This window comes from Acinonyx jubatus, chromosome D1 (assembly GCF_027475565.1).
Source record: "Acinonyx jubatus isolate Ajub_Pintada_27869175 chromosome D1, VMU_Ajub_asm_v1.0, whole genome shotgun sequence".
Taxonomy (NCBI): Eukaryota; Metazoa; Chordata; class Mammalia; order Carnivora; family Felidae; genus Acinonyx; species Acinonyx jubatus.
The window spans coordinates 104,582,988-104,610,827 of NC_069390.1; the positions used below are offsets into that span (position 1 = coordinate 104,582,988).

The 27,840-nt window shown below is 39.3% G+C and overlaps 1 protein-coding gene and 1 long non-coding RNA gene across 3 annotated transcripts in view; one reads left to right on the forward strand and one right to left on the reverse strand.

Moving 5' to 3' along the window:
* Positions 1-27,840, reverse strand: part of FDX1 (ferredoxin 1) — a 35,656-nt gene that overhangs the window by 660 nt on the left and 7,156 nt on the right. The window contains exon 3 of the mRNA XM_027036461.2: positions 4,352-4,481. Coding sequence (XP_026892262.1) covers positions 4,352-4,481 — 130 coding nt within the window. The remainder of the gene's footprint in view (positions 1-4,351; positions 4,482-27,840) is intronic.
* Positions 6,592-26,170, forward strand: LOC128311956 (uncharacterized). Of its 2 annotated transcripts, none has more exons than XR_008290712.1 (3): positions 6,592-8,566; positions 9,343-9,456; positions 26,040-26,170. It is a non-coding gene; the product is annotated as an uncharacterized LOC128311956 (long non-coding RNA). The 2 variants fall into 2 exon arrangements; XR_008290711.1 differs by having other exon boundaries at positions 9,346-9,456.

The window sequence follows — 27,840 nt, forward strand, 5'->3', positions numbered from 1 at the left end:
ATCCAAAGGAGGCTCAAGGCTCTGAGCTGTCAGCACAGAGACTGATGCGGGGCTCGAACCCCCAAACCGTTGAGATCATGACCTGAGCAGAAGTCAGACGCTTAAACGACTGAGCCACATAGGCACCCCAAAGCTATACTTTTTAAAACAAGAAATTTGAGATAATGTGTAGACTTTAGTCATCCATTATGAGATGCATATTTTTTTGCCACATTTTTGACATCCCTGAAATTGAGATGCATCTTACCATCATAGCCGTGCCAGGAGCTGTGTCACATCACAGCTATGAACTCAGCGACGATGTTTTATAGGTGTCTCTTCAACTGAGTTGTGGGAAAGATGGTAATACTACATGTGTGAATTTAATTACCACTCAAAATGAGTTCAAATGGATTATAAAAGTTAAGAATACACAAACATACACAGCAGGACATAAATTTGATATTAGTAAAGCAAATACGTGTCATGAGAAGAACGATAATTCCATTTTTTTTAATTTTTTTTTTAACGTTTATTTATTTTTGAGACAGAGAGAGACAGAGCATGAACCGGTGAGGGTCAGAGAGAGGGAGACACAGAATATGAAACAGGCTCCAGGCTCTGAGCTGTCAGCACAGAGCCCGACGTGGGGCTTGAACTCACGGACCGTGAGATCATGACCTGAGCCGAAGTCGGCCACTTAACCGACTGAGCCACCCAGGCGCCCCCGATAATTCCATTTTTTTTCAGGATTACTACCAATTTTATTTTATTTACGTCTTACTTTTTTAACAGTGATGTACAAATCTATGCTTAGACAAATCTATGTCTAGCTCTTTTGAGATGCACAAAATGCTGAGTGATAACTGTGTACCGTATTTTAATCGGCAGTGCTTTTTGCTTTCTTAGAGGCACATAAAAATATTAGTCTTGCAGTCAGATTGTCTACAATTTGGTGGAATGTGGCATGCAGGTCTTTGTTTGGTTAACGCAGCCATCGAGCACTTACTGAGCATCTGAAGGCACAGCACTAAATGTCAGTGAGTAAGCACAGAATAGCAACTCACTTCAATCTGTGTTGGACACTTTTACGTCCTAGGTACCAGGGCCGCAGTACAGAGGCGGCAGTGGGGTTAGAGCCAACCAATCAGTGGTGCAGGATCCAGCACTGAACGTGGCATGTTCACAGGCAACTTTCTTAACCTGCCGGACATTAATTTCCTAGCCTAACCCTAAAGATGAATAATAAATGAGCTCCTCACAGGGCTGCTGTGGAAATGATTTACCAATACCAGTATTGAGGAATGTACTCTCAATCAAATAGAAGAGAGGAGACACATTTGCAGATAATGAACATGGGAGATTGTGACCAATACCACAGAGAGAGAAAGCCAAAAATTCTGAGAAGGAAGCACTTACTTCTGGCCAGGGGAGATGGTGTTTAGAACAGGCTTTAAGGATGGGGAGGAGGTAACGTTTAATAAAAGATAAAGGAGGAAGGCATTTGAGGCAAAGGTAACCAGGATTCAAGGCACATCTGAGGTGATACGGGTTTTCAGCTTGGCTCGGCTGCCATGCAAGGAGGGAGATGGGTTGGAACGGCCACCAGGCCACAGACCGCTCTGAACGCCAACAGAAGAGCTTAGGTTTTAACCAGTGAGCAATGAGGGACCACTGGGAAGTTTTTGAGTAAGGGAGTAAATATAACCACAGGAAATCTTGATTTCTCATAGAAAAAAAAAATCCCCTTCTACCAATAATTCCTATTTGTTGACCGCAGACAGCCTTCACGGTACTCAATTATGCATTTAGCTCTGTCTGCAAGAGAGAAAATGTGGCAAGCCATCTTAGACCAATTCCTCAGGGCTGTGGAGAGTCCTACCTAGAGAGACTGCTGGTGATTTCCCGCTGTTCATATAAAGAGAAGATAATGCCAGTCTCCGGAGGCACTTTTAATTTAGTAAGAGAAACAGAGATGGAAACAGCGGTCAGTGAAAAGGGGCAGAACACAAGAAGTGCCGTGGAAGTGCGGGAACAGGAAGTGTGTGTGATGGGAACCCAGAGAGGGTTGGCCCTGGAAGACCGGGCAGTGGGGGCCTGTGGCTGTTTTCTCACTCCCTCCTTCCTCTACCCCCTGGTTCTAAGTCTCCCCAGCCTAGAAAGTGTCTGGTACCTGCAGACAAGGACAGATAGCAAGGCAGCCTTGATTTCACTATTAGTTGCATAAAATTCTGACACTGTGCCAACCCTGAAGGTATTTTCTCCAGTCACCTTTGCCATTTTTACCTGACAGTGCAAATACACTGGGGTATTGTATTTACTTTCCTCCTAAGGTTTGGTGTTCAATTCAGAGAAGCAGCTTGAAACAGTGCAAGATCAAGGGCTTTGGGGCCCAAGATAACTGATTCAAATCAAGGCTGTGTTATTCTCTAGCTGTGGGGCCTTGAGAAAATCTCTGATAATTAATGAAACCTTGTTTTCCCCTATGAAATGGTGACGATACTGTCTAACCCTGAAGGTTAGAAATCGCCTCTGTAAAGTACCGAGGCATTATAGTTAAGTATCTGGCATATAAATTGGTATTTTTATCATTACAGTGCTAAAAGCTATTTAATGAATGCTTTCCCCCCAGACCCTGTTCTGAAACGTTCACAAACAACCCTACCAGGTAGGTACTAATATTATCCTCATCTCACAATTACAGAAACTGAGGCCTCTAGGCAAATTATCCCTGGAAATTGGTGGCAGCGAGCAATGACTATCATCAAATACAGATTCACAGATAATTCCTGAATTTCTCCTTCTATCGACCACTAATTCCACAAAGAGCTGGTGAGGCCCTACTGTGAATCGGACACTGGAGATACAGTGAAGAAACAGATACGGCACCAGCTCTCACACGAAAAGAGAGACAAGTAACCCCTACGGTAAGGGCCAGATGAGCCCATGTGTCACCAGTGGGTCAATAATCGTGGGTAAGGACACCCTACAATAAACATTAAAACAGTGGTGTTTTAGCTTAAAAATTTAAGACATTTACAGAGCACTTAACTTTAAAATACATGTATGAACCAAAAGGCTGAACTTCCTTGTTCCTCTGTTTTGGAATCCTTTGTATATGGTACCCTAGAAACAGTTTCTGTCTATGGTACTAGGTTTGAACAAAATTATTTTCGTTCCAGATGTGTCCAAGTGTTTTATCACTGCTACCTGTGAGAAGCATCCTACTCTTTCCCCACAACAGTCATTGAGTGTACTCTATGTGTCACTCTTCGTGGGGGAGAAAAAAGGTGTTGACAGAGAATATGGCACCTGAAGGTGTGAGGGGGACAGGACGATGGCAGCCACAGCCCGCTCTGCTGTGGAGTCTACAGAGATACTGCTTTCCCGGCCTCTCCCGCCAGGGTGTCCGTCTCACTGCCACCACGGGAGAAATGAACCACAAGTGGAATAAGGTGATTCTTCACCTCTAAATAAATACTAACGAGCTAAGCAATTTTGTGAGTATTAAGTAAGATGATCTACGTTAAGGCATTAACACAATTATGGTTATATAATACACAAATCAAGCTATTATTATTACTATTACTTTTAATTTTTTAAACAACTCTTTTTCATTAGGGTCGCCAAGTTATGGTTAGACACCAAAGCCAACCTTAATTAAGCCAGCCCTCATTATGTTGTCCTTTGAAACAGTAACTCAACTAGCTACCTCCTCTAACTCCAACCAAAAGACGTGGTAATTTTTTTAAATAGATATTTTTTAAAAATATCACTTGATATCATCTGTTACTATAAATCTGACTACCTTTGAGAGGAATTCCACCCATTAATTAATTAACAAGAATAAGCTCTGAATAAATTACTACCAGGTACACTTAGAAACAGGACTATTCATTTTAATATAGTTGTTATTATACATTAAGTTTCTTTTAAAATTCTGTTCTTTGAAGTAGGTAAAACTTCCCATGAAAATTTCACCCAATTTTCAAATCTGTCCTTCAAGAACACTGTAAAAAGCATTAAATTGAATCCCAACTCATTAAATTGTGAAAAATATTAATCCCTGGGATAAAAAACAGACCAAAGTAGATTTATCAGAATCTAGAACTTGTATCTCCAATACCTTCAATTGTTTTTTTTTTATTTTTTTTATTTTAGCAAAATGGAAAGTTTCACAAGGGTGAAAACTGTAGAATAGTGAAAACAAAAAGAAATGTCACATATTTGATATTCAAAGTTCGTGTCTGTCATCTATCTATGCCAGGAGATCACTCTTACATGCATGAGGCTGGTCTTAGGTAGATATGAACTACTAAAACCTTTATCTTCCCAGATTATTAGTACAGTTGAAGTCATCCTAAAATCTTACCTATCCGTTAGCCCGTACGCCAGATCGAGCATGTCATTCTCCTCATCAGTGACAGCATCTAACTTCTCAAATATGTGGTCTTCAAAGATGAGGTGACACGTAGAGCAGGCCAAGGTTCCTTCACATGCACCTATAAAGGCAACAGACATTGAAGACACTCTCCCCTCTATTACACAGAATTCAAATCTAGTTTTAATTAAAGTTAATTATTTCTAAATTTTAGAATCAACATTAGTATACAGACTTTGTTTCTGAATAATAATGAGTATTAGGGACTACCCTCCCCAACCCCTCTACCTCCCAATCCCCCTTATCCCCCTCTCTCCTCCCCCCCAATATAAAATCACTTTCACATATTGTTTCAAAAAGGTTCTGGGTTACATGCCGTGAAGAGAAACACAAAAATACACGATCCTGATATCAAAGAGCTTACAAGTTAATAAACTCAGACATGCATGCATATACCAATATGCATTTTTAAACTTACATGGTAATAATTTTTATGATAGCTATATAAGTTATTTACCTTCATTCTAGAGAGCTGAACACAATTTATGAAGCCTTGTGGTATATAAGAAGATTTAGAAAGCAACCAAACATATGCCTATATCAAATTAAATACTCTTCTCTATCTCTCCCTGTAATTGAGAGAGAATCAAACAAGTCATTTTAAGAGCCATTCGTTTTTAAATAATAAGATAAGAATATTTCTCTTGTTCCATTTCTTTTAATTTTTTTTTGTTTTTTTAATGTTTATTTTTGAGAGGCAGAGACAGAGTGCATGTGGGGGAGGGGCAGAGAGAGAGGGAGACACAGAATCTGAAGCAGGCTCCAGGCTCTGAGCTGTCAGCACAGAGCCCAACGGGGGGCTTGAACCCACGAGATCATGACCTGAGCCAAAGTCTGACGTCCAACCAACTGAGCCACCCAGGCGCCCCTTTTTAAAATAATTTTTAAAGCCTTTACACAACTTTAAAGATTACAGAGTCCTAGGAGTAACTTACTTGGATTTAGATTTGGTTTTGGTCAATAAACAGTACATTAAATACAGAACTATTATCAATAACTAGTAACCTTCTTAATTTTCCTTGAATGAATTAATCATTTTAATAAGAGTTATTCCCTTATAATTTAAACATTTGTTAATCACACTTTATTATCTAAAAAATTTAACAGAGGAATGAGAAACTTCCTTAAGTGTTCATTTTTACTAAATCTAATTCAAAGCAGTAACGGGATTAAGAGAAGAGAGGGCACAAATTATGGAAAGAGCCTAAATGTCCATCAGCTGATGAATGGATAAGTAAGTTGTGGTTTATATATACAATGGAATACTACTTGGCAATGAGAAAGAATGAAATCTGGCCATTTGCAGCAACATGGATGGAACTGGAAGGTATTATGCTAAATGAATTAAGTCAGGCAGAGAAAGACAGATACCATATGTTTTCCCTGTTATGTGGATCCTGCGAAACTTAACAGAACACCATGGGGGAGGGGGAGGGGGAAGAGGGGAAAAAAAAAGTTAGAGAGGGAGGGAGGCAAACCATAAGAGACTTAAAAAGTGAGAATAAACTGAGGGTTGATGGGAGGTGGGAGGGAGGGAAAAGTGGGTGATGGGCACTGAGGACGGCACCTGTTGGGATGAGCACTGGGTGTTGTATGGAAACCAAAGTGACAATAAATTTCATATTAAAAAAAAAAAGAAGAGAGAGCATTCAGTGGAGCATAGGAGTTACAGGTGAGTTCTGGAGCCAGACTGTCAGGCTTCAATCCTACCTGCACTTTGTACTAATGGCATCACCTTGAGCTACTTTAACAGCCCCCATGCCTCAGTTCCCTCAGCAGTAACTATACCAACCTCACTCGGTAGTTGCAAGAATTACATGAGTGTTTACTTAACATGTGTATTGTAACCATGACTGGTAGGTAGTAAGCCCGATACAACTGCATTATTGTTGTTGTTATTAATATTCACATATTAACATTATTATGTATTAATAGTATTGTTTGGAAGTTACAAAGAATCATAAAGTAATTCCACTTTCTTTTTAAATACAACAGGAAATAAACCCAAGAAATTAAATCAATAGCCTAGAGGTCATATTGCTAGTTAAGAGAGAGTCAACGGCTTCAGCTGAGTTTCCCAATGTCGAAGATAACTAGTTCCTACCACTCCATAATTTAAGTCACCTTACCTAAATATTAAATATATATAAATATATATGCAAATGTATATATATATAAATATACACACACACACAAGTATATACACACAGCAATCAGTTATTTGAACAACAGCTTCCTATTCTATTTTTCTGTAAATTTGAAACATTTCACACAAAAAAGTAAATGGATATATTTTACTTAAAAGGGAGGGGGGCTTCATATATACATCTCAAGTTCAAGAAGTCCTGTGTTAAAAGGAAAATTGTTGTAATGGGACCCTGAAGACTTAAGCACACTGTCTCCTGTGTCCCAGGCAAGTCTCACAAGGGCCTCGGTTTTTTTCTCATCTGTACAATGATTGAGGTAGATGATATCTAAGGGCCTTGTGCCTCCAATATTTTATGACTCCACAGAGAAGAATTACAATTCTTTTTTTTTTTATGTTTTTTCATGTTTTTTAAAGTTATTTTTGAAGGAGAGAGACAGAGCATGAGTGGGGGAGGAGCAGAGAGAGAGGGACACACAGAATCTGTAGCAGGCTCCAGGCTCTGAGCTGTCAGCACAGAGCCCGATGCAGGGCTTGAACCCACAAACTGTGAGATCATGGCCTGGGTCAAAGTCGGACGCTTAACTGACTGAGCCACCCAGGCGCCCCGAGAAGAATTATAATTCTTAATGGGCTTGTTCACTAGTATCCAATAAACATACACTAAATCTTGATCCCTATTTTCATCTCATCAATACCCCATCCAAACTCGAAACTAAAATGGCACATCCCTCCAGAGATACTGTAGGACAAAAATCGGGAAAGCCGGCCTCCTTGGGTCTTTAAAATGTACATCAAACAATCCTTACAAAGTATTTCAAACCACTCTCTTAATTTAAAGAGCTTATACTTGCCTTCAGAGTTTTGCTATTGAGAAAACCGAATCCTGAGAACTGTGGGCCGTGTGTGACAGAAGACGCGAGGAAGAGAACCCTCGCTTCCAGGCAGGATGGGGTGTGCGGGGGCTACACAAGCAGGGGACCAAGCCTGGAGGGTCTCCCATGCTCTTCTCAGGAGCAGAACTTGTTCCATAGGCCCATTATTTTCTACCTTGTTTCCACACATGCAGGGTGGGTAACTCACACACGCAGGCAAACAACCATCTCTCAGGTTGGGCTGCCACAGCGATGGGAGTGGCTGGGGGGGTGGGTACGGACACCCATCACTCCTCCTCTCCTTTCCCAGATCCAGCCCCTGCAGAGGTGGTGGTCCCGAGCCTCTGCTGTAGGCTACAGGAAGCAGCTGAAGGATTTTGAGCAGGACGTGACATGGCATGTTTTACTTTGGACAGATCTCACTGGTGGTTGTGTGGAAAGGATGGATTCGAGATGAATAAGACAGAAGCAAAAACCATGAGATTTCTCCAGGGGGAAGGGTAAAATGATGGAAGGAAGCAGAGACAGCCAAGGAGAGACCCCCTCCGAGAAAGACAGTCAAAATAAGAATGTCCCCAGTGGTAGAGAGCGAACCAGAAAAGTGCAATATGCGAAAAGCCCAGGGAAGAGGACAGTGCGTACAATATGGTCTCAATCATCTTGGAATGGAGACAAAAGGTCGTCACATGCCCAATAAATCTCTCTGGAAAAATTTAGGACAGTCCTTTTTGCACTCCCTGGTCAGATGAAATGAAGAGTTACCATCCACGTTCCAGCTCTCCATGTGCTTTCACCTCCCTTCCCTAGGAAACCTCAATTCTTTCAACCTTCTCTTGAAGGTTGTATTTTCATTCTCTACTCTAATTTCCATTGCCTTCTCAGGAAACCTGCCAACTGTTTCCACATCTTGGTTACGTTGCCAAGCTCAGAGATGAAGAGGATTCTAATAGGAATTTGACAAACGTCGAGTATAATATACAGAAGGTTAACTTTTGGTCCGTACAAGTTAAGCTCCTATCATACATTCTAGTCCCGTATTTACTCTGGAAATGGATGTACTGCATTCAGGATCACCCTTTATTTTATGGTCCCTTTCAAACTTTGTCTGCCATAAGATGTCAAAAGGTATGCTTTTCTTATTCTTTGTAATAGGAAGAATTCAAATACAATAGAATGTCTCAGAATGAAATCAATTCAGCCTGTGTAAGATGGCTAACATTATACTAGAAAAACATAATGGTCATATTTTGGTACCAGTGTCACTTTAGAAAAAAATCTGCAACAAAGATTTCTAAGACCTCATGAATCACACTTATTAGAAGAAACAATCTTACAAACCCCCCAAGATAATAAGACAATTTGAGTGGTTTTTTTTTTTTGAGATTTAACCTAAAATTTTTCTAAAAATTTTTTTCTAAAAAAAAAAATCAGGAAGGCTTTTAGAAAATACTGAAGACAGGTCTCTGAAAAAAGTACTTAGGAGGAAAAAAATACATTTTTTCAAAGAGCCTAAAACTGTGAGAAGAACAAGAGGCTATTTCAGAAAAAAAGTTACTCCTTTTTTTTCATTTTTCATCTCATAAAACATTATTTCATGATGGCTATTTCCTCCTGGTCTTATAGTTCAAGATTGCCCCCCAATTAGTAAGCACCTGACTGGATGTAGTTCTATGTATTTTAACACCTGTATACATTTGTGCGACCACCGCCACAATCAATACAGAACAGTTTCATCACCCCCAAAATTCCCTTGGGCTGTTCCTCTGGAGTCACACCCTTCCCCTCCCTAACCCTCGGCAACCATGGATCTGGTCTCCATCCTATAGTGTAGTCATTTCAGAATGTCACGTAAATATAACCATACCATACGCAACCTCTTGAAATGGGCTTCTTTCACTCAGCAGAATGCCTACAAGATTCATCCAAGTTCTCATGTGCAGACGTCCACAATTCATTCCTATTTACTGCAGACAAGTATTCCACTGTGTGGATGAACTACAATTTGTTTCCAGCAGGTATGTCGTGGTATTGCATTGTGGTTTTCATTTGCATTTTCTCCAAAAACTGAAGATGTTGGATATCTGGGGGTTTGTTTGGGGGTGAGGGGGTGGATTTCCATCACTTTTTCCAAAGCCATTTGGGAGAATGGCATCATTTTGTCTCTTATACCACTAACAGAAAGCTTCAAATGGCCCAGAGTTGTATGTATGTGCAAGTTCAAGTCCAGATGCCCATGAATATATTTTTATGTGCTTATTTGTCATCTCTATATTCTCTTTGGTGACGTGCCTGGTCATATCTGTTACCATTTTTTAATTGGGTTGTTTGCTCTTTAGTGTTGAGTTTTGAGAGTTCCCTACATATTAGCGATACTAGACCTTAACTGGACATGTGATTTGCAAGTATTTTCTCATACTCTAGCTTGTCTTTTCATTCTCTTGACTGTGTCATTGGCAGAGTAAAAGTTTTTAATTTTGATGAATTCTAATTCATATATTTTTTTCTTTAGATTGTGCTTTTAGCATCCTATGTAAGAACTCTTTGCCTACTCTAGGTCCCAAAGATTTTCTCTGATGCTTTGTTTTAGGAGTGTCATAGTTTAACTTTTACATTTAGATCCCAATAAATTTTAAGTTGATTTTTGTATAAAGTGTGCAGTTTAGGTCAAGATTCTTTTTTATTTTCTATATGGATGTCCAATTGTTCCAACATTATACCCTTTGTTGAAAAGAGTAAGTATCCTTCCTTCATTAGTTGCCTTTGTACCTTGGCTACAACCAAGAAGTTAAAATAATCCAAATATCCATGAAGGGACGAAACTGTAAACAAAATGTAGTATATCCATAAAATGGAATATTATTTGGCCATAAAAATGAAGTACTGATATATGCTACAACATAGATGAACCTTAAAAATATACTAAATGGGGGGCACCTGGGTGGCGCACTCAGTTGAATGTCCGACTTTGGCTAGGGTCACGATCTTGTGGTCTGCTGGTTCAAGACACATGTTGGGCTCTGTGCTGACAACTCGGAGCCTGGAGCCTGCTTTGGATTCTGTGTCTCCCTCTCTCTCTGTCCTTCCCTGGCTTGTGCACGCACTTTCTCTTTCAAAAATAAATAAACATTAAAATTTTTTTTAATATACTAAATGGAAGAAGTCAGTTACAAAAGATGACTTATAATATGATTCCACTTACATGTAGTATCCAGAATAGGCAAATCTACAGATATAAAAAGTATATACGTAATTGTATAGGGGGAGAGAAATGTAGGGTTGGGGAGTGATAGCTAAATGGTATAGAATTGCCATCTGGAGTAATGAAAGTGTTTTCAAATTAACTGTGGTGAGAGAGTGGTATCAGCAAGACGGACAATAAAGACGTGTCCCTATCATATCCCAGCTTCACAACGATAACTTGGCACCCACCCACAACGTGGTGAGAGCTGTGGGATACAGGCAAGAGGCTGAAACTTTGGTGTGGCCCAAGAATGAGGAGAGCCATTTTGAGAAAATGCTGCCAAACAGGCCTCTTGCCTCATCCAGAGTACTGAGTTTGAGCTGAACAAATAGGTGTTAGTGAGTGGCTAGGAGACAGCAGCCAGGGCTCACAATATATCAAAGAGACGTGAGTCTTACTAACCATGTCATGTGCTCTAGTAGAAGGCCCTCCCATAAGCACTGGGAATGCCTCACCCACAGATTCAGCCAGCCAGCCCAAAGATACCCCAAGCACTCCACATCTCACCCATACATCCCCCTTCTGAACCGGTGGCCAACTCCCCATGCACACTCCCAAGGGAAGCAATGCTGAGCTTATGTAGACGACTAGTAAGAATGCGCACGAACCTATGGGCCTGGGAAAGACTGCCCTTGGAAAAGTAAAAGGAAGGTTGTCAGTACACAACCTGGATCTGCAGAATCCAGAGAAGACACATAAGCTTCAGAACCTGCCACAAGAGGAAGCCAGAGTACAGCAGGTGAATCCACTGAAGGCCAGAGAAAGCCTCAGAATCCCTAGCAGGGCTGACAAAAAGTATTTCCCTCCCAAAATCAGTCAGTGAAGACTGGAGGAGATGACTGCTACTACAAATGTGAAAACAGCATCATGAGACTTCAAGGCACATGAAAAATGAAGGAAACATGACACCACTAAGAGAACACAATAATCTTCCAGTAACCGACACCAAAGACATGAAGATCTGCTGTTTACCTGATAAAGAATTCCAAATAGGGCTTTTAAGGAAACTCAATGAACTCCAAAAAAAGAAAAAAAGAAAAAAAAAAACACAGAAAGATAATTCAATGAAATCAGGAGGAAAAATGCATGAACAAAATTGTAAGTTTAACAAAGAGTTTTGAAATCATAAAAGAGAACCAAATAGAACTTTTGGAGCTGAATAATACAATGAATGAAATGGAAAATGTAAGCAAGACCATCAACAACAGAATGGACCAGGCAGAAGAAAGAATCTGTGAATTAGAAGATAGAATCTTTGAGACTATTTGGTCAGAGAAAAAGAAAAAAGAATGGAAAAGAGTAAGAAAGCCTATGTGATCTACTGGTGTTTTGACGATCAAAACAAACAATCCATGAATTACTGGAGTGCCAGACAGAGAAAAGAGGGAGAAGACACCAAAAAGCTTATTTAAAGAAATAAGAAAGCCTGAGAATTTCCAAAATCTGGGAGAGATTTAGACATGCAAATTCATGAAGTTCATAGTTCCCCAAACAAACTCAACTTGAAAAGATGTTCTTCGAGACACATTACAATAAAACTGCCAAAGATCACAGACAGAGAAGGAATCTTAAAAGCAGCAAGAGAAAAGCAGCTTGTAATTTACAGGGGAATCCCCATAAAGCTATCACTGCATTTCTCATCAGAAACCTTATAGGCCAGGAGACACTGAAATTACATACAAAACATGCTGACAGGAAAAACACCAACAAAAAGTACTCTGACAAAGCTGTCCTTCAGAAATGAAAGAGACACAAAGACTTTCCCAGACAAATGAAAGGTGAGGAAGTTCTTCACCACTAGACCTGCTTTATAAGAAGTGATAAAAAGAATTCTTGAAGTTAAAATGAAAGGAAGTGGGACACCTGGCTGGCTCAGTAAGAAGAGCATGTGACTCTTGATCTCGGGGTCATGAGTTCAAGCCCCACAATGGGGTGTAGAGAGTACTAAAAAAATAAAATAAAATAAAATGAATGGATGTTAATTAGTAACATGGAAATGTACAACACACTGGTAAAAGTAAGAATGCAGTCACATTTAGAATATTCTAATACTGTAATATGGTGGGGTATTCACCACTTAACTCCAGTATAAAGATTAAAGGACAAAAGTATAAAAATAACTATAGCTACAACAATTTGTTAATAAATATATAATATAAAGTGATTAATCAAAAACTGAAAGGGGGAAGTAAAAAGATAGTTTTGTGGCATGTGATCAAAGTTAAGTTGATATCAGAATAAAACAGACAGTAATTATCTATAGATGTTTTATATAAGTTTCATGGTAGCCACAAAGCAAAAACCTCAGCAGATACACAAAGGATTAAGGGAATCAAAGATACCACTATATAAAATCATCAATTTACAGAGGAATACAGCAAGAAAGGAATAAAAAAATATGGGAGCTACAAAACAGCCAGAAAATAATGAATAAGATGGCACTGGTAAGTCCTTACCTATCATAATTACAATAAATGTAAATAGATTATATTCTCCATTCAAAAGGAATAGAGTGGCTGAATGGATAAAAAACAAGACCCAACTATATGCTACCTACAAGAGACTCACTGCAGCTTCAAGGACACAAAAGCTCAAAGTGAAAGGTTAGAAAAAGATACCCTATGCAAGTGGAAACCAAAACAGAGTTCGATGTACTCCTATCAGACAAAATAGACTTTAATTCAAAAGCTGTAATAAGAGAAAAAGAAGGCACTTATGATAATGATAAAGGAGTCAACTCATCAAGAAGATGTAACAATTTTAAAAATATATTCACCCAACATGGGAACACCCAAATATATTAGGTAAAGACTAACAAATCTAAAGGGAAAAACAACAATAGTAGGGGACTTCAATACCCCAATTTCAACAGTGGATAGATCATCCAGGCAGAAAATCAACTGGGAAATATTAGGCTTTAACTATGCTTTGGATCAAATGGACCTAATAGACATTCCACCCAACAGCACCAGAATATATAATCTTCTCAAGTGCACACTAAATATTCTCCAAGATAGGTCCTATGTTAGGTCATAAAACAAGTCTTAAAAATTCAAGAAGACCGAAATCATACCAAGTATCTTTTCCAACCACAATAATACGAAACTAGAAATCAATAACAGGAGAGAAACTATAAAGTTCACAAATATGTGAAAACTAATAATACACTCCTGAACAACCAATTGTCCAAACAAGAAATCAAAAGATAAAAATAGTAATAACAATCCTGAAACAAACAAAAATGGAAACACAACAACTCAAAACTTATGGAATGCAACAAAAGCAGTTCTAAGAAGGAGGTGTATAATGATAAATAGCTACATTAAGAAAAAAGAGAGATCTCAAACTTTAAACCTCAAGAAACTAAAAAAGAAGAAAAAACTAAGCCCAAGGTTAGCAAAAGGAAGGAAATAACAACGAACAGAACATAAATGAAAGAGACCAGAAAATAATAGAAAAGATGAATGAAACTAAGAGTTGTTTTTTTGAAAACATAAAACTAACAAAAACCTTTTGCTAGACTAATAAAGAAGACTCAAAAATATACATATCAGATTAAAGAAGAGATATTAGAACAGCCACCACTCAAGTACAAAGGATAAGAGACTACTATGAAACAATTATATACCAACAAATTGGACAACCTAAGATAAATGGACAAATTCCTAGAAACATACAACCTACCAAGACTGAATCATGAAGAACTAGAAAATCTGAGCAGACCAATATGAGTAAAACGATTAAATGAGTAATCAAAACCTCCCAACAAAGAAAAGTCCAGGACCAAATGGTTTAACTGGTAAATTCTACCAAACATTTAAAAAAGAATTAATGCCAATTCTTCTCAAACTCTTCTGAAAAACTAAAGAGAAAGGAATATTCCCAAACTTATTTTATGAGGCCAAAATTAACCTGATACCAAAGCCAGATAAGGACACTACCAGAGAAGTTAACAACAAGCCAGTATCTTTGATGAAAATAGATGTAAAAATTGTCAACAAAATATTAGCAAAATATTCAACAGCACATTAAAAGGATCATACACCATGATGAAGTGGAATTTATTCCTGGGATGTAAGGATGGTTCAACATATGCAAATAAACCAATGTGATACACTACATTAATAGAGAGAAAGTTAAAAATCATATATGATCAACACAACAGATGCAGAAAAAGCATGATAAAATTCAACACCCATTTCTGATAAAAACTCTCAACAAGTTTACAATATAGAGGAACATACCTCAACATAATAACGGCTACATATGACAAGCCCACAACTAATTGTTAAAAGTTGAAAGCTTTTCCTCTAGTATCAGGAACAAGATAATAAATCAATGAGAAGAACTGACATCTTTACTACGTTAAGTCTTCCAATCCACAAACAAAGTAAGCTTCTCCACTACTTTGGTCTTTCTTTCCTCAGAGTATTATAATTTTCAAAAGATAGATCCTATACATATTTTGTTAGATTTAAACCTCAAAATGACGATTTGGGTGGGAATGCAAGCTGGTGCAGCCGTTCTGGAAAACAGTATGGAGGTTCCTCAAAAAACTAAAAATAGAACTACCCTATGACCCAGCAATTGCACTATTAGGCATTTATCCACGGGATACAGGTGTGCTGTTTTGAAGGGACACGTGGCCCCCCCCCATGTTTATAGCAGCACTATCAACAAGAGCCAAAGTATAGAAAGAGCCCAAATGTCCATCAATGGATGAATGGGTAAAGAAGATGTGGTACATATATACAATGGAGTATTACTTGGCAATCAAAAAGAATGAAATCTTGCCATTTGCAACTACGTGGATGGAAATGGAGGGTATTATGCTAAGTGAAATAACTCAGTCAGAGAAAGACAAATATCATATGACTTTACTCACATGAGGACTTTAAGAGACAAAACAGATGAACCTAAGGGAAGGGAAACAAAAATAATATAAAAACAGGGAGGAGGACAAAACAGAAGAGACTCATAAATATGGAGAACAAACAGAAGGTTACTAGAAGGGTTGTGGGAGGGGGGATGGCCTAAATGAGTGAGGGGCACTAAGGAATCTACTCTTGAAATCATTGTTGCACTACATGCTTACTACTTTGGATGTAAATTTTTAAAAATAAAAAATAAAATTTAAAAAATGTCAATTTGGGGAGCTATTGTAAATGTTCTTTAAAAAATCTTTCAGTTTCCAGGTGTTCATTGCTAGTATATAGAAATACAATGGATTTTTGTGTGTTCATCTTGTATCCAGGGACTTTGCTAAATAAACTCACTTATTAGTTCTAAGATTTTTTTGTACATTCCTTGTGATTTTTTAAATGTAAACAACAATCATTGTCAAAACCAGACAGTTTCATTTCTTCCTTTTCAATCCATATGCCTTTTTAATTTTCCTTTTTTTTTTCCACCTTAATACACAGGCTAAGACTTCCAGCATGACATTAAACAGGAATGGTGAGGCTAGTCACCTTTGCCTTTTTCCTGATCTTAGGGGACAGGCATTCCATCTTTCACCATTAAGCAGGATGTTAGTTGTAGGTTTTTTGTCGATACCCTTCATCAGCACCTGATTTTGCACAACCAGAGCCTACTTGTTTTCAGTTAAAACATGGAAGCTGCTCACATCCTTGATGAAGATTCCCGTAGCTCCCAACTCCACTAGAATCACAACCCAAACTGCCAAAGGCTATGGGCAGGAACAAAGTAGATGACAATCCTATTGGGCCTCATCTTCTAACTCCTCTTTAAGCATCATGGCATTCCCAGGCTCCATTCCTCCATGAAATCATCTGTATTGAAAATCAGCTGTGCATGTGTTCCCACTACCAGAATGGGGTACAAAGTGGAGAAAGGAGTCTCTAAAGTGAATGTGTATGGTATGGTGTGTGTGTGTGTGTGTGTGTGTGTGTGTGTGTGTAGTAGTAGTAGTAGTAGTAGTAGATAGATCCAGGGAGTTAAGTATGTTTTCTTGATCCAGAGTTAGAAATTGCAATGCATAATTTTCTCATAGAAATCAGGCTGTAAATGGTGATTAAGTTAGTTATGAAGAAACAGGTTCTGTGGGTTGGCTTGGAAATTGAGCCACCATGAATATTATTTTCATGGAAAAACAGATCCTAAATGCAAAGCAGTTAACCTAAAAATGGATCTGGGGAACAAAACACTATTCATAGAGTGGGGAACAACTATCACGTTTTAATCTTATCACACACACGGGGACCAAGTGTGTGGCTTGGAAGGCAACCTATAAAAGGATAAAGGATACAAAAGTAACAACAACTACAGCACCCTCAACCTAAAAGTGATAGCTGATGAGAATATGGGTGCACTAATATAATGACACATGGAAAGAGATGGGACTGAAAGGGCAAAAGTTATGTGACACGCTCATATACAACCCCACAGTAATATCAATGGCTGTCAGCTTTTAGTGTCTTTATAAGTGGTTGGTTATATAAATTAATGGAGGAAATGTGTGTATGTGTGTACATATAAATATGTATGTATATGTTATCTTTATTTTTTCTTTTTTTCTTTTAGAGAGAAAATGCAGGGGAGAGAGGGAGAGAGAGAGAGGGAGGGAGGGAGGGAGAGAGACAGAGAGAGAGAGGGAATGAATCTCAAGAGAGAATGAATGCTCAGCATGGAGCCCAACGCGGGGCTCAATCTCATAACCCTGGGATCATGACCTAAGCCAAAATTAAGAGTCAGACGCTCAACCAACAGGGCCACTCAGGTACCCCATCTATACTCTTACATAGATATAGATATAGATTAGATATAGATATAGATATATACACACATATACATGTAAGCATAAAATGATCACACTTTATGAGGGACATATTCTCAAAGGTTTTGGAAATTGTTGGTCTCATAATTCAAGAGTTATTTTCCTGATGAACCAAAAGGTAAAATAGGGAGATGGGTTCTAATTGTTCATAAATCTATAATATTCTTATCACATTTTTGTGTTAAAATATACTTAGGTAGAACAAACATTTGAAATACGATTTTTTTTACATTCCTATGTCCACCTTTCAAATAATCAAAAATACTTAGTAGAGACGATAATTGGACTTAGAGACACATTACAGCCACACCATATCCATCGTTCTTGCCCGGTTATGCAGTAATTTTCCTGAAGTTAAAGGTATGTATGCTTTAGTGCTTTTATTTTGTCAGCTCTCTAACAATTAAGAATTCTCCTAAATTAAAAGTAATATGTATCACAACAGATTTTTGCTTTCTTCATAGCTTTTTGTCACTTCTAACCTCTATTCCCAAATAACTGATTTTCAGACGCATTTTTCGGCATTAGCACTTAATGACTGCTTGGCTGGAAACTGTTACAGGCTTTAAAAATAGGAAATTATAACCAGGGTTGAAAATATCAGCACTATAATCAACAAAATCATACAGACATTCAGATGTCTGTAAATAGCAGTTGACATGATGGTGACAAAGGATGGCACGTGTCTGTTTGCCACTTAACGTGACATCACTTTAGCCGATGTAACAAATGTAAAGTTGACAGTTTATACAGCCTGTCAGCTTATAACTATGGGATTCTTGACCAAAGTTTCTTGACCACATACTTCTGATTTTGCTAGAGTAAAGCATTTCAAATTTGCAGAACTGAAAAATTACCTTAAGGGTAAGTATGGTTATTGGCTAATCTCAAGGCTGGTAAAAAATAAAACCTCTCCAGACTGAGTTTTTGGGGTTTTTTTGTTTGTTTGTTTGTTTTTTAAACAAGGCTAATGATATTAAGTTCGGGGGAAATGCTCAGAAATCCTTGCCATAAATTCCCAGGAAAGGATAGAGATCTACAGACTGTTGCTCCTTTCCTTTCATGTAATTTGAGTGTTTGCCAACAGGAAAAAGATCATTTTGCTCACCTGTGCGCCTGTATCTTATATTAAGGTTTTGTTGGGGCGCCTGGGTGGCTCTGTCGGTTAGGCATCTGATTCTGGATTTCGGGTCAGGCCATGATCTCAGGGTTCACAGGTTCCAGCCCCGTGTCAGGCTCCGTGCTGCCTGCACTTGTGATTCTCTCTCACCCTCTCTCTCAAAATAAACAAATTAACTTAAAAAAATCATTTTGTAGAGATATTATGATGCTGACAAGACAGACTGCCCACCCTGACCTAATGCCTTTCCCCCCAAAATCCAGAGGATAACGGTATTAAAAGACTATATATTAAAAATGTGAAACTATATACAAATATAAAATTTCATTTTCTAAAGTTTGATGTAGCATAGCCTGTAATACAGTATACCAACAGAGAACCAATAAACATGACAGGAATACATACAGATTTATGTGAACATGATCAGGATCTCCCAATTTGAATACTTTTCCTCAAAAGAGACATATGAAGGAAGTAGATGATACAGCAGAAAAAAAAACCAAGGTCTGAGGTAATAAACTAGGTAAACTTGATCAGAGAGGTAGAACTGCCCCCTAGTGATGAAATATTACAATGCACTCTGAAAACTTAAAAGATCCTCCGAAAGATCTAGATCTTATAAACGTTGGAAATAAGCAAGCTTATAAATAAATGTGCTCCTTCCAAAATTTACCCTTTTTCCTTTTTACTCAGTTATTCACTCATTACTTCATATTTAATGAGGAATAAAACAGGAGGAAGTTGTTATAAAGAAATATATAACGAATGAATCATGATGCGTGCTATGAAAGAAACAAATAGGACAATAGGGTGCCGTGATGGAGAATGATGGGTTCGGGGCAGCAGGAGGAATCCTACTGGGTGGTTGGGCAAAGCTTCACTGAGGAAGTAACATAGAAACTGAGACTAGATGGATGAAAATCCTGTGTACAGGAGAAAGGAGAGAGGGAGGTAGGTGTTCCAGGCAGAGAAAAATGTGAAGTGTGTATGAAGTCTCAAAGTAAAAATTCTGGGTGAGTTCCACTCTTGAGAGAAGGCCAGTGTGGTCAAAAAGAGAGAGAGGATGATGAGAAATTCTGGAGAAGAAGAAGGGCATTGGGGCCTTTTAGGCTCAGGGTAAGGAATGTGGATTTTGTCCTAAGTGAAATGGGAAGTTATTCATGGTTTTAATCCAGGCACATGCCTGACGTGCGTTAGGATAAATCACCCCAAGTTCCGGGCTCAAGAGCAGAGGCAGGTAAGCACAGTTCCTAGTACACCGTGGCTGGCCAGCCCCAAGCAGTGCCTGCAGGGACGTGGGGAACAGGACACACTGGAGACATATTTTGGAGGCACAAGTGACAGGAGCTCCTGATGGGACTGGAGGTAGGGACTGGGGGAGAAGGCAGAATAAAAGACACTCTCCGGCTTCAGGCTTGAACAGCTGGGCGATGCTCACTGACAACAGGAAAGGCCCTAGGAAGGACAAGTTTCAGTGGGGGGAAGAAAATCAAAAGCTGTTTAGTTATGTTGACTTTAAAACATCTGTGCAATTTCCAAGAAGGGACATGAAGCAGAAAGTTGGATGTTTAAGTCCAGGGCTCATAGGAGAAGTGAGTTAAAAATGGAAATGTAACAATTTATGGGCATCTACATGGGATTTAAAGTCACAGAAGGGATGAGATCACCTTGGGAGAAGTTGTTAAGAAATCTGTCTACTTAGTCAGGCTCATTTGAGTAGGACTTATAATAAGAGCTATATTTAAACGGTCTCAACTTTAGGAGTTAATGAAATAGCTGCCCACATAACGCTGTTATAATGAGTTCTTCTTTATAAAAATAACATTTTTTCAGTTTATTTTATTTAAGTTTAAGGTTTTTAAGTTTATTTATTTTTGAGAGAGAGAGAGAGCAAGTGGGGGGTAGGGGCAGAGAGAGAGGGAAAGAGAATTCCAAGCAGGCTCCACACTGTCAGCAAGGAGCCCATCCCAGAGCTTGAACCCACAAACCGTGAGATCATGACCTGAGCTGAAATCAAGAATTGGCCCAAATGACCATTCTGAAAGAACATTTCAGACTTCTTGACCTCATTGCTTTCATCTTTATTCTACAAAGTGGCTTAGGCTTAACTCTTATCTTTTGTGAACCTAGTTTAGGTAGTTTATATTTACATGCCAAAAATTCTGGACATGTTAGATCGTTAATCTTTAAAGCTTCTCTTCTGAGACTGCCTAAGTGGACGCATAATTCTCATCAAATGACTAAAACTTGTGTGGGCATTAAATTTTTATATTCCTAGGGTATTAAGGAGAAAAAAGATTCTTCTAGTGATTATCTTGGTGGGATGAGATTATGGGAAACAGTTTTTAATGTATTTAAATTTTTTCTATGCTGAAAAATGAGCCTGTATTAATCACTATGTTAACAATAATAGCTGATGTTTACTTTAAGCAGTTGTTTAGATTAATTCATTTCATCGTCACAGCAGCTTCATAAGGTAGATACATTATTCCCCTTTTACCCTCAAAAAGACAAGGTGTGAAGGAGGTGAGGTACCTAACCCAAGGTCACGAAGCTGGAAAAGTGGTAGATCTGAGACTCACACCTTCACAGGAAGACTCCATTCTCAACATTCTAACTAAAGCCTTTCCAAAAAAACCCTTTTTAAAATTGTGACTCACAGTATGAATTCTCTTCTACACCATGACCCAGGACACATATACTTTATAAAAAAGCTAAACAAATAGTTCATGAAATAATACCCGTGCGAAAGATGGTGTGCTTTTATATATTCTGTTCTTTCTGATTTCCTTAAAATCTTGCTGGGAGCTACCCAATTGGTTTCACAATCCACTAACGGTTGGAATCTGCAGTTTGAAAAACACTTTAGTACAATACATAGTCATTAATGATGAAATACTTTAAAAATTTTCAAAAGATACTTTGATCACAATGACTATGTGCAGTAAGACCATAATACTTAGGCTTTCTTTAATTTAGAAAGAATTAGTGGAAAGCAACTCATGAAAATCATCGACAGCAAATAGAGTATTCACAATGCTTTCAGAAAAACGTGACTTCAAGAAGCTGAAAGTCATTTAACTAAATGTTTAAAATTAGTTTTCATTTTTATGATTTTTTTTTTTTTTGGTCAAATAGCACATTTAGAGAGATTTTGCTAACCAAGAAAATAAACAATACCTCATCAGAAAAACAGGCAAATAATTTGAGCAAACAACTTATAAAACAAACTTTACCAGGTAATTCTATCCCTAGTAATTTATCACAAGGAGATTATAAACCACATACATAAAAAAGTATTTCTGAGGATGTTCGCCTTTAAGTTATTTAGAATACTTGAAAACTGGAAGCCACCTAAATGTCCAAAGAAATGGATTAAATAAATCATGGTATATCTATATGGAAGAAAACTATACAGACATTTTAAATGATGTTTACAAAAGTATATTTAATGTCAGATATTCTCTCCTGGTATGTTCAATGGGGGGAAAAAAACGCACTAAAAACCAATGATCTTTTTTTTTTTTTTAATCCAAGGGACACTACTCCCAAAATTTTCACGTAATTCAAAACTCAGGTCTAGACTAATTTTGTCAAGGGAATAAAGGCAGAAAGGGGTAGGGCGGGAGCGCGGGCCACCTCCGCATTTCCGGCCCCGCCCACCTAGACAGGAAGAGGGCCTGCCTGCTGAGGTCCAGGGCACATGGCACCCATCTGCTTCTCCAGCACCAGTCTAGATTTCCCGGAGACTTTTGTGAGCTTAAAAATATTTTTGCTTTTAAAATCCTATTTTCTAAGCACCTATAGCGTATCCACTCCTAAATTAACAGCACACACTGTCAGGAGGATCGTTCAACCGTCAGGGCATCAGGTCACATTTAACTTCCATCCCAAAGTTACTGGTTTGGGGAAGGGCGGTTATTTCAGCACTACACCATCACCTGATGAGTCAGTGCATGGTCCACCTGCTCTGGTCAGAGATTAGGAAACACAGTAGGCTTGGCGCCCAGCATGGAGCCCAATGTGAGGCTTGAACCCAAGACCCTGAGATCAATGCTTGAGCTGAGATCAAGAGTCACGGGCTTAAGCGACTGAGCCGCCCAGGGCCCCAGAAAACATTTCTATCTATCTATCTGCTAACGTGGCTCCCCCATAATGGCATTAGCACGAACATAGTCTACAATTCACCATGACTGTCAGCTTCAAAATTAAGTGAATCTCTTCACATTTTAAAAATGTGGGCACCTGGGTGGGTCAGTCGGTTAAGGGTCTGACTCTTGATTTTAGCTCAGGTCACCATCTCAGTTTTTGGGCGTTTGAGCCCCGCATCAGGCTCTATGCTGACCAAGCCTGCTTGAGATTGCACCTCTCTCTCTGCCCCTCCCTTGCTGGCGCTCTCTCGGTCCCTCTCAAAATAAATAAACTTAACAACAACAACAATACATGTGGATAGATTCACACAATTTCAAACATGATACAGAATATGCAACTTTAATATTTTCCTATCACCCTTATTTCATGTCATTCATGTTTGCATAAAATGTCACCACAAGATGGGTTTTAAAAAGCACAGAAATGTGGGCACCTGGGTGGCTCAGTCCGGTAGGCTTACGACTCTATTTTGGCTCAGGTCATGATCTCACAGTTCATGAGTTTGAGCCCCACATGGGATTCTTTCTCCCTCTCTCTCTGCTCCTCCCCGCCCCCCCCCCCAAATAAACAAACTAAACTAAAAAGAAAAAAGCATGGAAAGTTATTAGTGGTTATGGAGAGTAGAATAATGGATGAATTTTATTTTACATGCTTATTAAAATTTCCAAAGTTTTCTACGATGAATAACATGCACTGATGTTTTCAATCAGGAAAAATATTACTTTCTGTATTTATACAGATTTTATTTTTACCCCAATTTTTTACTTGTAGTAAAAATACATACCATAAAATCTACCATCACTAGCCACTTTTAAGTATACGATTCAGTGGCATTAAGTACAATCATTATGTTGTACAAGCATCACCACCGTCTATTTCCAGAAGACACTCAACATCCCAAACAGGTTCTTCCCTTCCGTTAGTCTCTGGGAACCTCTGGTCTACTTTGTCTCTATGAATATCCCTGTTCTAGGTACCTCACGTGCGAAGAATCAGAGAGTATTTGTCCTTCTGTGTCTGGCTTATTTCACTTACACAATGTTTTCCAGGTTCTTCTACACTGCAGCATGTGTCAGAATCTCATTTCTTTTAACGGTTAAATAATACTCCATTATATGTATATACCTCATCTTGTTCCTCCATCCATCTGTTGATGGACAGTTGAGTAGATTTCTACCTCTGGGGTACTGGGAATGATGCTGCTATGAGCAATGGGGTACAACATGTCTGAGTCTCTGCTTTCAGTTCTTTTGAAGCTCTACCTAGGAATGCAACTGCGGGACCACATGGTAATTTTGTGTTTAACTATTAGCGGCCCTGCCAAACTGTTCTCCATGGTGGCTGCACCATGGTACATTCCCACCAGCCATGCATCTGGCCTCCAGTTTCTCCTCATCCCTGTCAACACTTGTCATTCTCTCATTTTTCTGACAATAGTCATCCTCGTGGATGTGAAGCAGTATCTCACCATGTATACAGATTTTTATATAATAAAATAAACTAATGCAAACATTTCTAACATTTTTTTCATGTCAGATATTATTCCGAAGACACATACTAACTTTTTTTTTCAATGTATGAAATTTATTGTCAGATTGGTTTCCATACAACACCCAGTGCTCATCCCAAAAGGTGCCCTCCTCAATACCCATCACCCACCCTCCCCTCCCTCCCACCCCTCATCAACCTCAGTTTGTTCTCAGTTTTTAACAGTCTCTTATGCTTTGGCTCTCTCCCACTCTAACCTCTTTTTTTTTTTTTCTTCCCCTCCCCCATGGGTTTCTGTTAAGTTTCTCAGGATCCACATAAGAGTGAAACCATATGGTATCTGTCTTTCTCTGTATGGCTTATTTCACTTAGCATCACACTCTCCAGTTCCATCCACGTTGCTACAAAGGGCCATATTTCGTTCTTTCTCATTGCCACGTAGTACTCCATTGTGTATATAAACCACAATTTCTTTATCCATTCATCAGTTGATGGACATTTAGGCGCTTTCCATCATTTGGCTATTGTTGAGAGTGCTGCTGTAAACACTGGGGTACAAGTGCCCCTATGCATCAGGACTCCTGTATCCCTTGGGTACATTCCTAGCAGTGCTATGGCTGGGTCATAGGGTGGGTCTATTTTTAATTTTTTGAGGAACCTCCACACTGTTTTCCAGAGCGGCTGCACCAGTTTGCATTCCCACCAACAGTGCAAGAGGGTTCCCGTTTCTCCACATCCTCTCCAGCATCTATAGTCTCCTGATTTGTTCATTTTGGCCACTCTGACTGGCGTGAGGTGATATCTGAGTGTGGTTTTGATTTGTACTTCCCTGATGAGGAGCGATGTTGAGCATCTTTTCATGTGCCTGTTGGCCATCCAGATGTCTTCTTTAGAGAAGTGTCTATTCATGTTTTCTGCCCATTTCTTCACTGGGTTATTTGTTTTTCGGGTGTGGAGTTTGGTGAGCTCTTTATAGATTTTGGATACTAGCCCTTTGTCCGACATGTCATTTGCAAATATCTTATCCCATTCCGTTGGTTGCCTTTTAGTTTTGTTGGTTGTTTCCTTTGCTGTGCAGAAGCTTTTTATCTTCATATGGTCCCAGTAGTTCATTTTTGCTTTTAATTCCCTTGCCTTTGGGGATGAAGACACATATTAACTTAACCATTATAAAAGTCCTATGAAGTGAGTATTATTATTAACCCCACTTGACAGATAATGAAAGTGAGGCACAGGGGAGGTCAGTGACTTACTCAAGGTATTAAAGCAAGTCACTACAGGAAAAGTTACAATACAGGGAAAAGTGGAATGAAAATGAAAAACTCACAATCAGATCAAGAAGAGACAACCAGCACTCAACGCCTTCTAAGACTGTTTTCAGTACATTCTGAAAAATCAAAAGCAACTAAATACACTTGTCTTTTTCACTTATAAACATCTACCTATGTTATTATAAACACATTGTGAATGTTATTTGTAACGGACACATACTGTAATTTAGAAATGCCATCCTGGACTTAAACAATTCCCATTATGAGACATTTAGGTTGTCTCCTCTAATTTTTTTTCTTAGATACATTTTTCAAATAGGTGACGAGCCAACAGCCTCTTCCATGCTGTCCTGCCGGCTGCTTCCCTTATCCTGTATTCAATAAACTTGTATCTCCTTTAAAAACGAATTGATTAAATAAAAATAAAATAGGTAACACATTCACACCATCCAAAACTCAGAAAGTATAAAAAGTGTTATAATGAAAATCTCCCTCCTACCAACAGGTAACCACTGATCTTTGTTTTTAAGACTCCTTCCAGAGACTTTTTCTAACACGGCCATATAATATCCCACTGTGTAACGACACACCAGCCCTCCACTGATGGGCATTCGGTTGTTTCAGACTTTTTGCTGTTACAAGTATCTCTGCAGTGAAGAGCCCAATACACATGCCTCGTATATACAACTGCCTCTGTGGAGACATGTAGAAAAATAGATGCATGGATCGCAGCCTCCACGTCAGCTTTCTCAGAACTCAAAAGATCAACTTTCTCAAGGACACGAACAGTGTTCATTATTTCATCTATGTATCCATAGATGACACTTAGACCGGTAATGGCCTCCACAGTCAGCCGTGAAGATGACAAAGACACAGTTCTGTCACGTAAGTTTCCTTCGGCACTGTGAACTGTTATACTAGCTGATGCAACGTCTTTGCCTTCTAAGTCCAATACCTGAGCCTCCTCAGGGCAGTTTCTATAGACTATTTTTGTTCCTGAGTACGAGCCACACTTTCCCATTTCTCTGGATGTCTTGAATTTTTTTTTCATTGCAGGTGGACACTGTGCCTAATAAAATGTGGCGACCGGGGAAATCAGGATTCCAACCCTGTGCCTGTTGTTATTTGTTTCTCCAGTGACTTTCCTGTTCTAATGCTCCAAAGTCTGTTTCCCCCGTTGTGTGTGGCCTCTGAGGTCTCTGCTCGGTTAGCTCAGCGGTCAGCCAGATGACTGGACAGGGTTTCCTTCAATGCATTGAATCACTAACTCGTCCGCCTTTTGCCGATGAGCTTGGCGTGTGATTCAGTGCCCCTTCAACGTTCAGTCCCCGCACGGGACTCCAGGTTAGCCAGGGATGAGAGGCCAGGGCCCTGACACATCTTTCCTGCAGGGTCGCACGTCGGGCATGGCCGTCTAGATCCCCAGAGCAGTCCAAAGCCCACTACAGACATCTCATTCCTCAGATCTTCCTTTTAAATTTTTGGCCAGGCTCCAGTTTGCCCAACTCGTATCACAGCCTCAGCAGTTGTGTTAAACAACCGCACGTGACTGTTTTAGACTGAAGTCCTAGGGGTAGATCTTTTTCCAAGGAGCAATCTCTGAGGCAGGTCAGGTAGCTCCCTGGGCCGGAGCTTTTCTGGAAAGCTGTGAGACAAGTGACCGCCATCTGGAGATTGGACGTTCTGAGGGATTCAAGCCCCACGTGTCCCTCCAGTGGCCGCAAGGCTGCTGGGTTTCACAGCTACCGTAGTTCTGAAGCTGCCAAGTGTTAAGGCTACTGCAGAACTGGGGGTGAGAGGATGAGAGAAGGCCAAGTTTAAATGCCACGAGTCCTGCCATGCTTACCAGGGTCAGTACTATGCTAAGCACTTCATTTCCAATATCCCGTTTCACCTCTAAGAACCCGATGAGGTTAGAACTATTATAATCCTAGTTTATAGAAGAGGAAACTGAGGCATGCAGACCTTCAAGTGGCTTGCTCCCGGTCTCACAGCTAGTAAGAGATAGGAACCATAATCGGTCTGATTCCAGAGTCTTATTCTCAAGGACTATGCTTGTACTACTTTTCATCTGTGAGAGAATAATCCAGAGAAACTAGGTTTAGTTAAAAGTGTAGCTGGAAAAAAACCAAAACAAAACAAAAGGGGGTGCCTGGGTGGCTCAGTCGGTTAGGCATCTGACTTCGGCTCAGGTCATGATCTTGCGGTCCGTGAGTTCGAGCCCTGTGTCGCGCTCTGTGCTGACAGCTCAGAGCCTGGAGCCTGCTTCAGATTCTGTGTTTCCCTCTCTCTCTCCCCCTCCCCTGCTTGTGCTTTCTCTCTCTCTCAAAG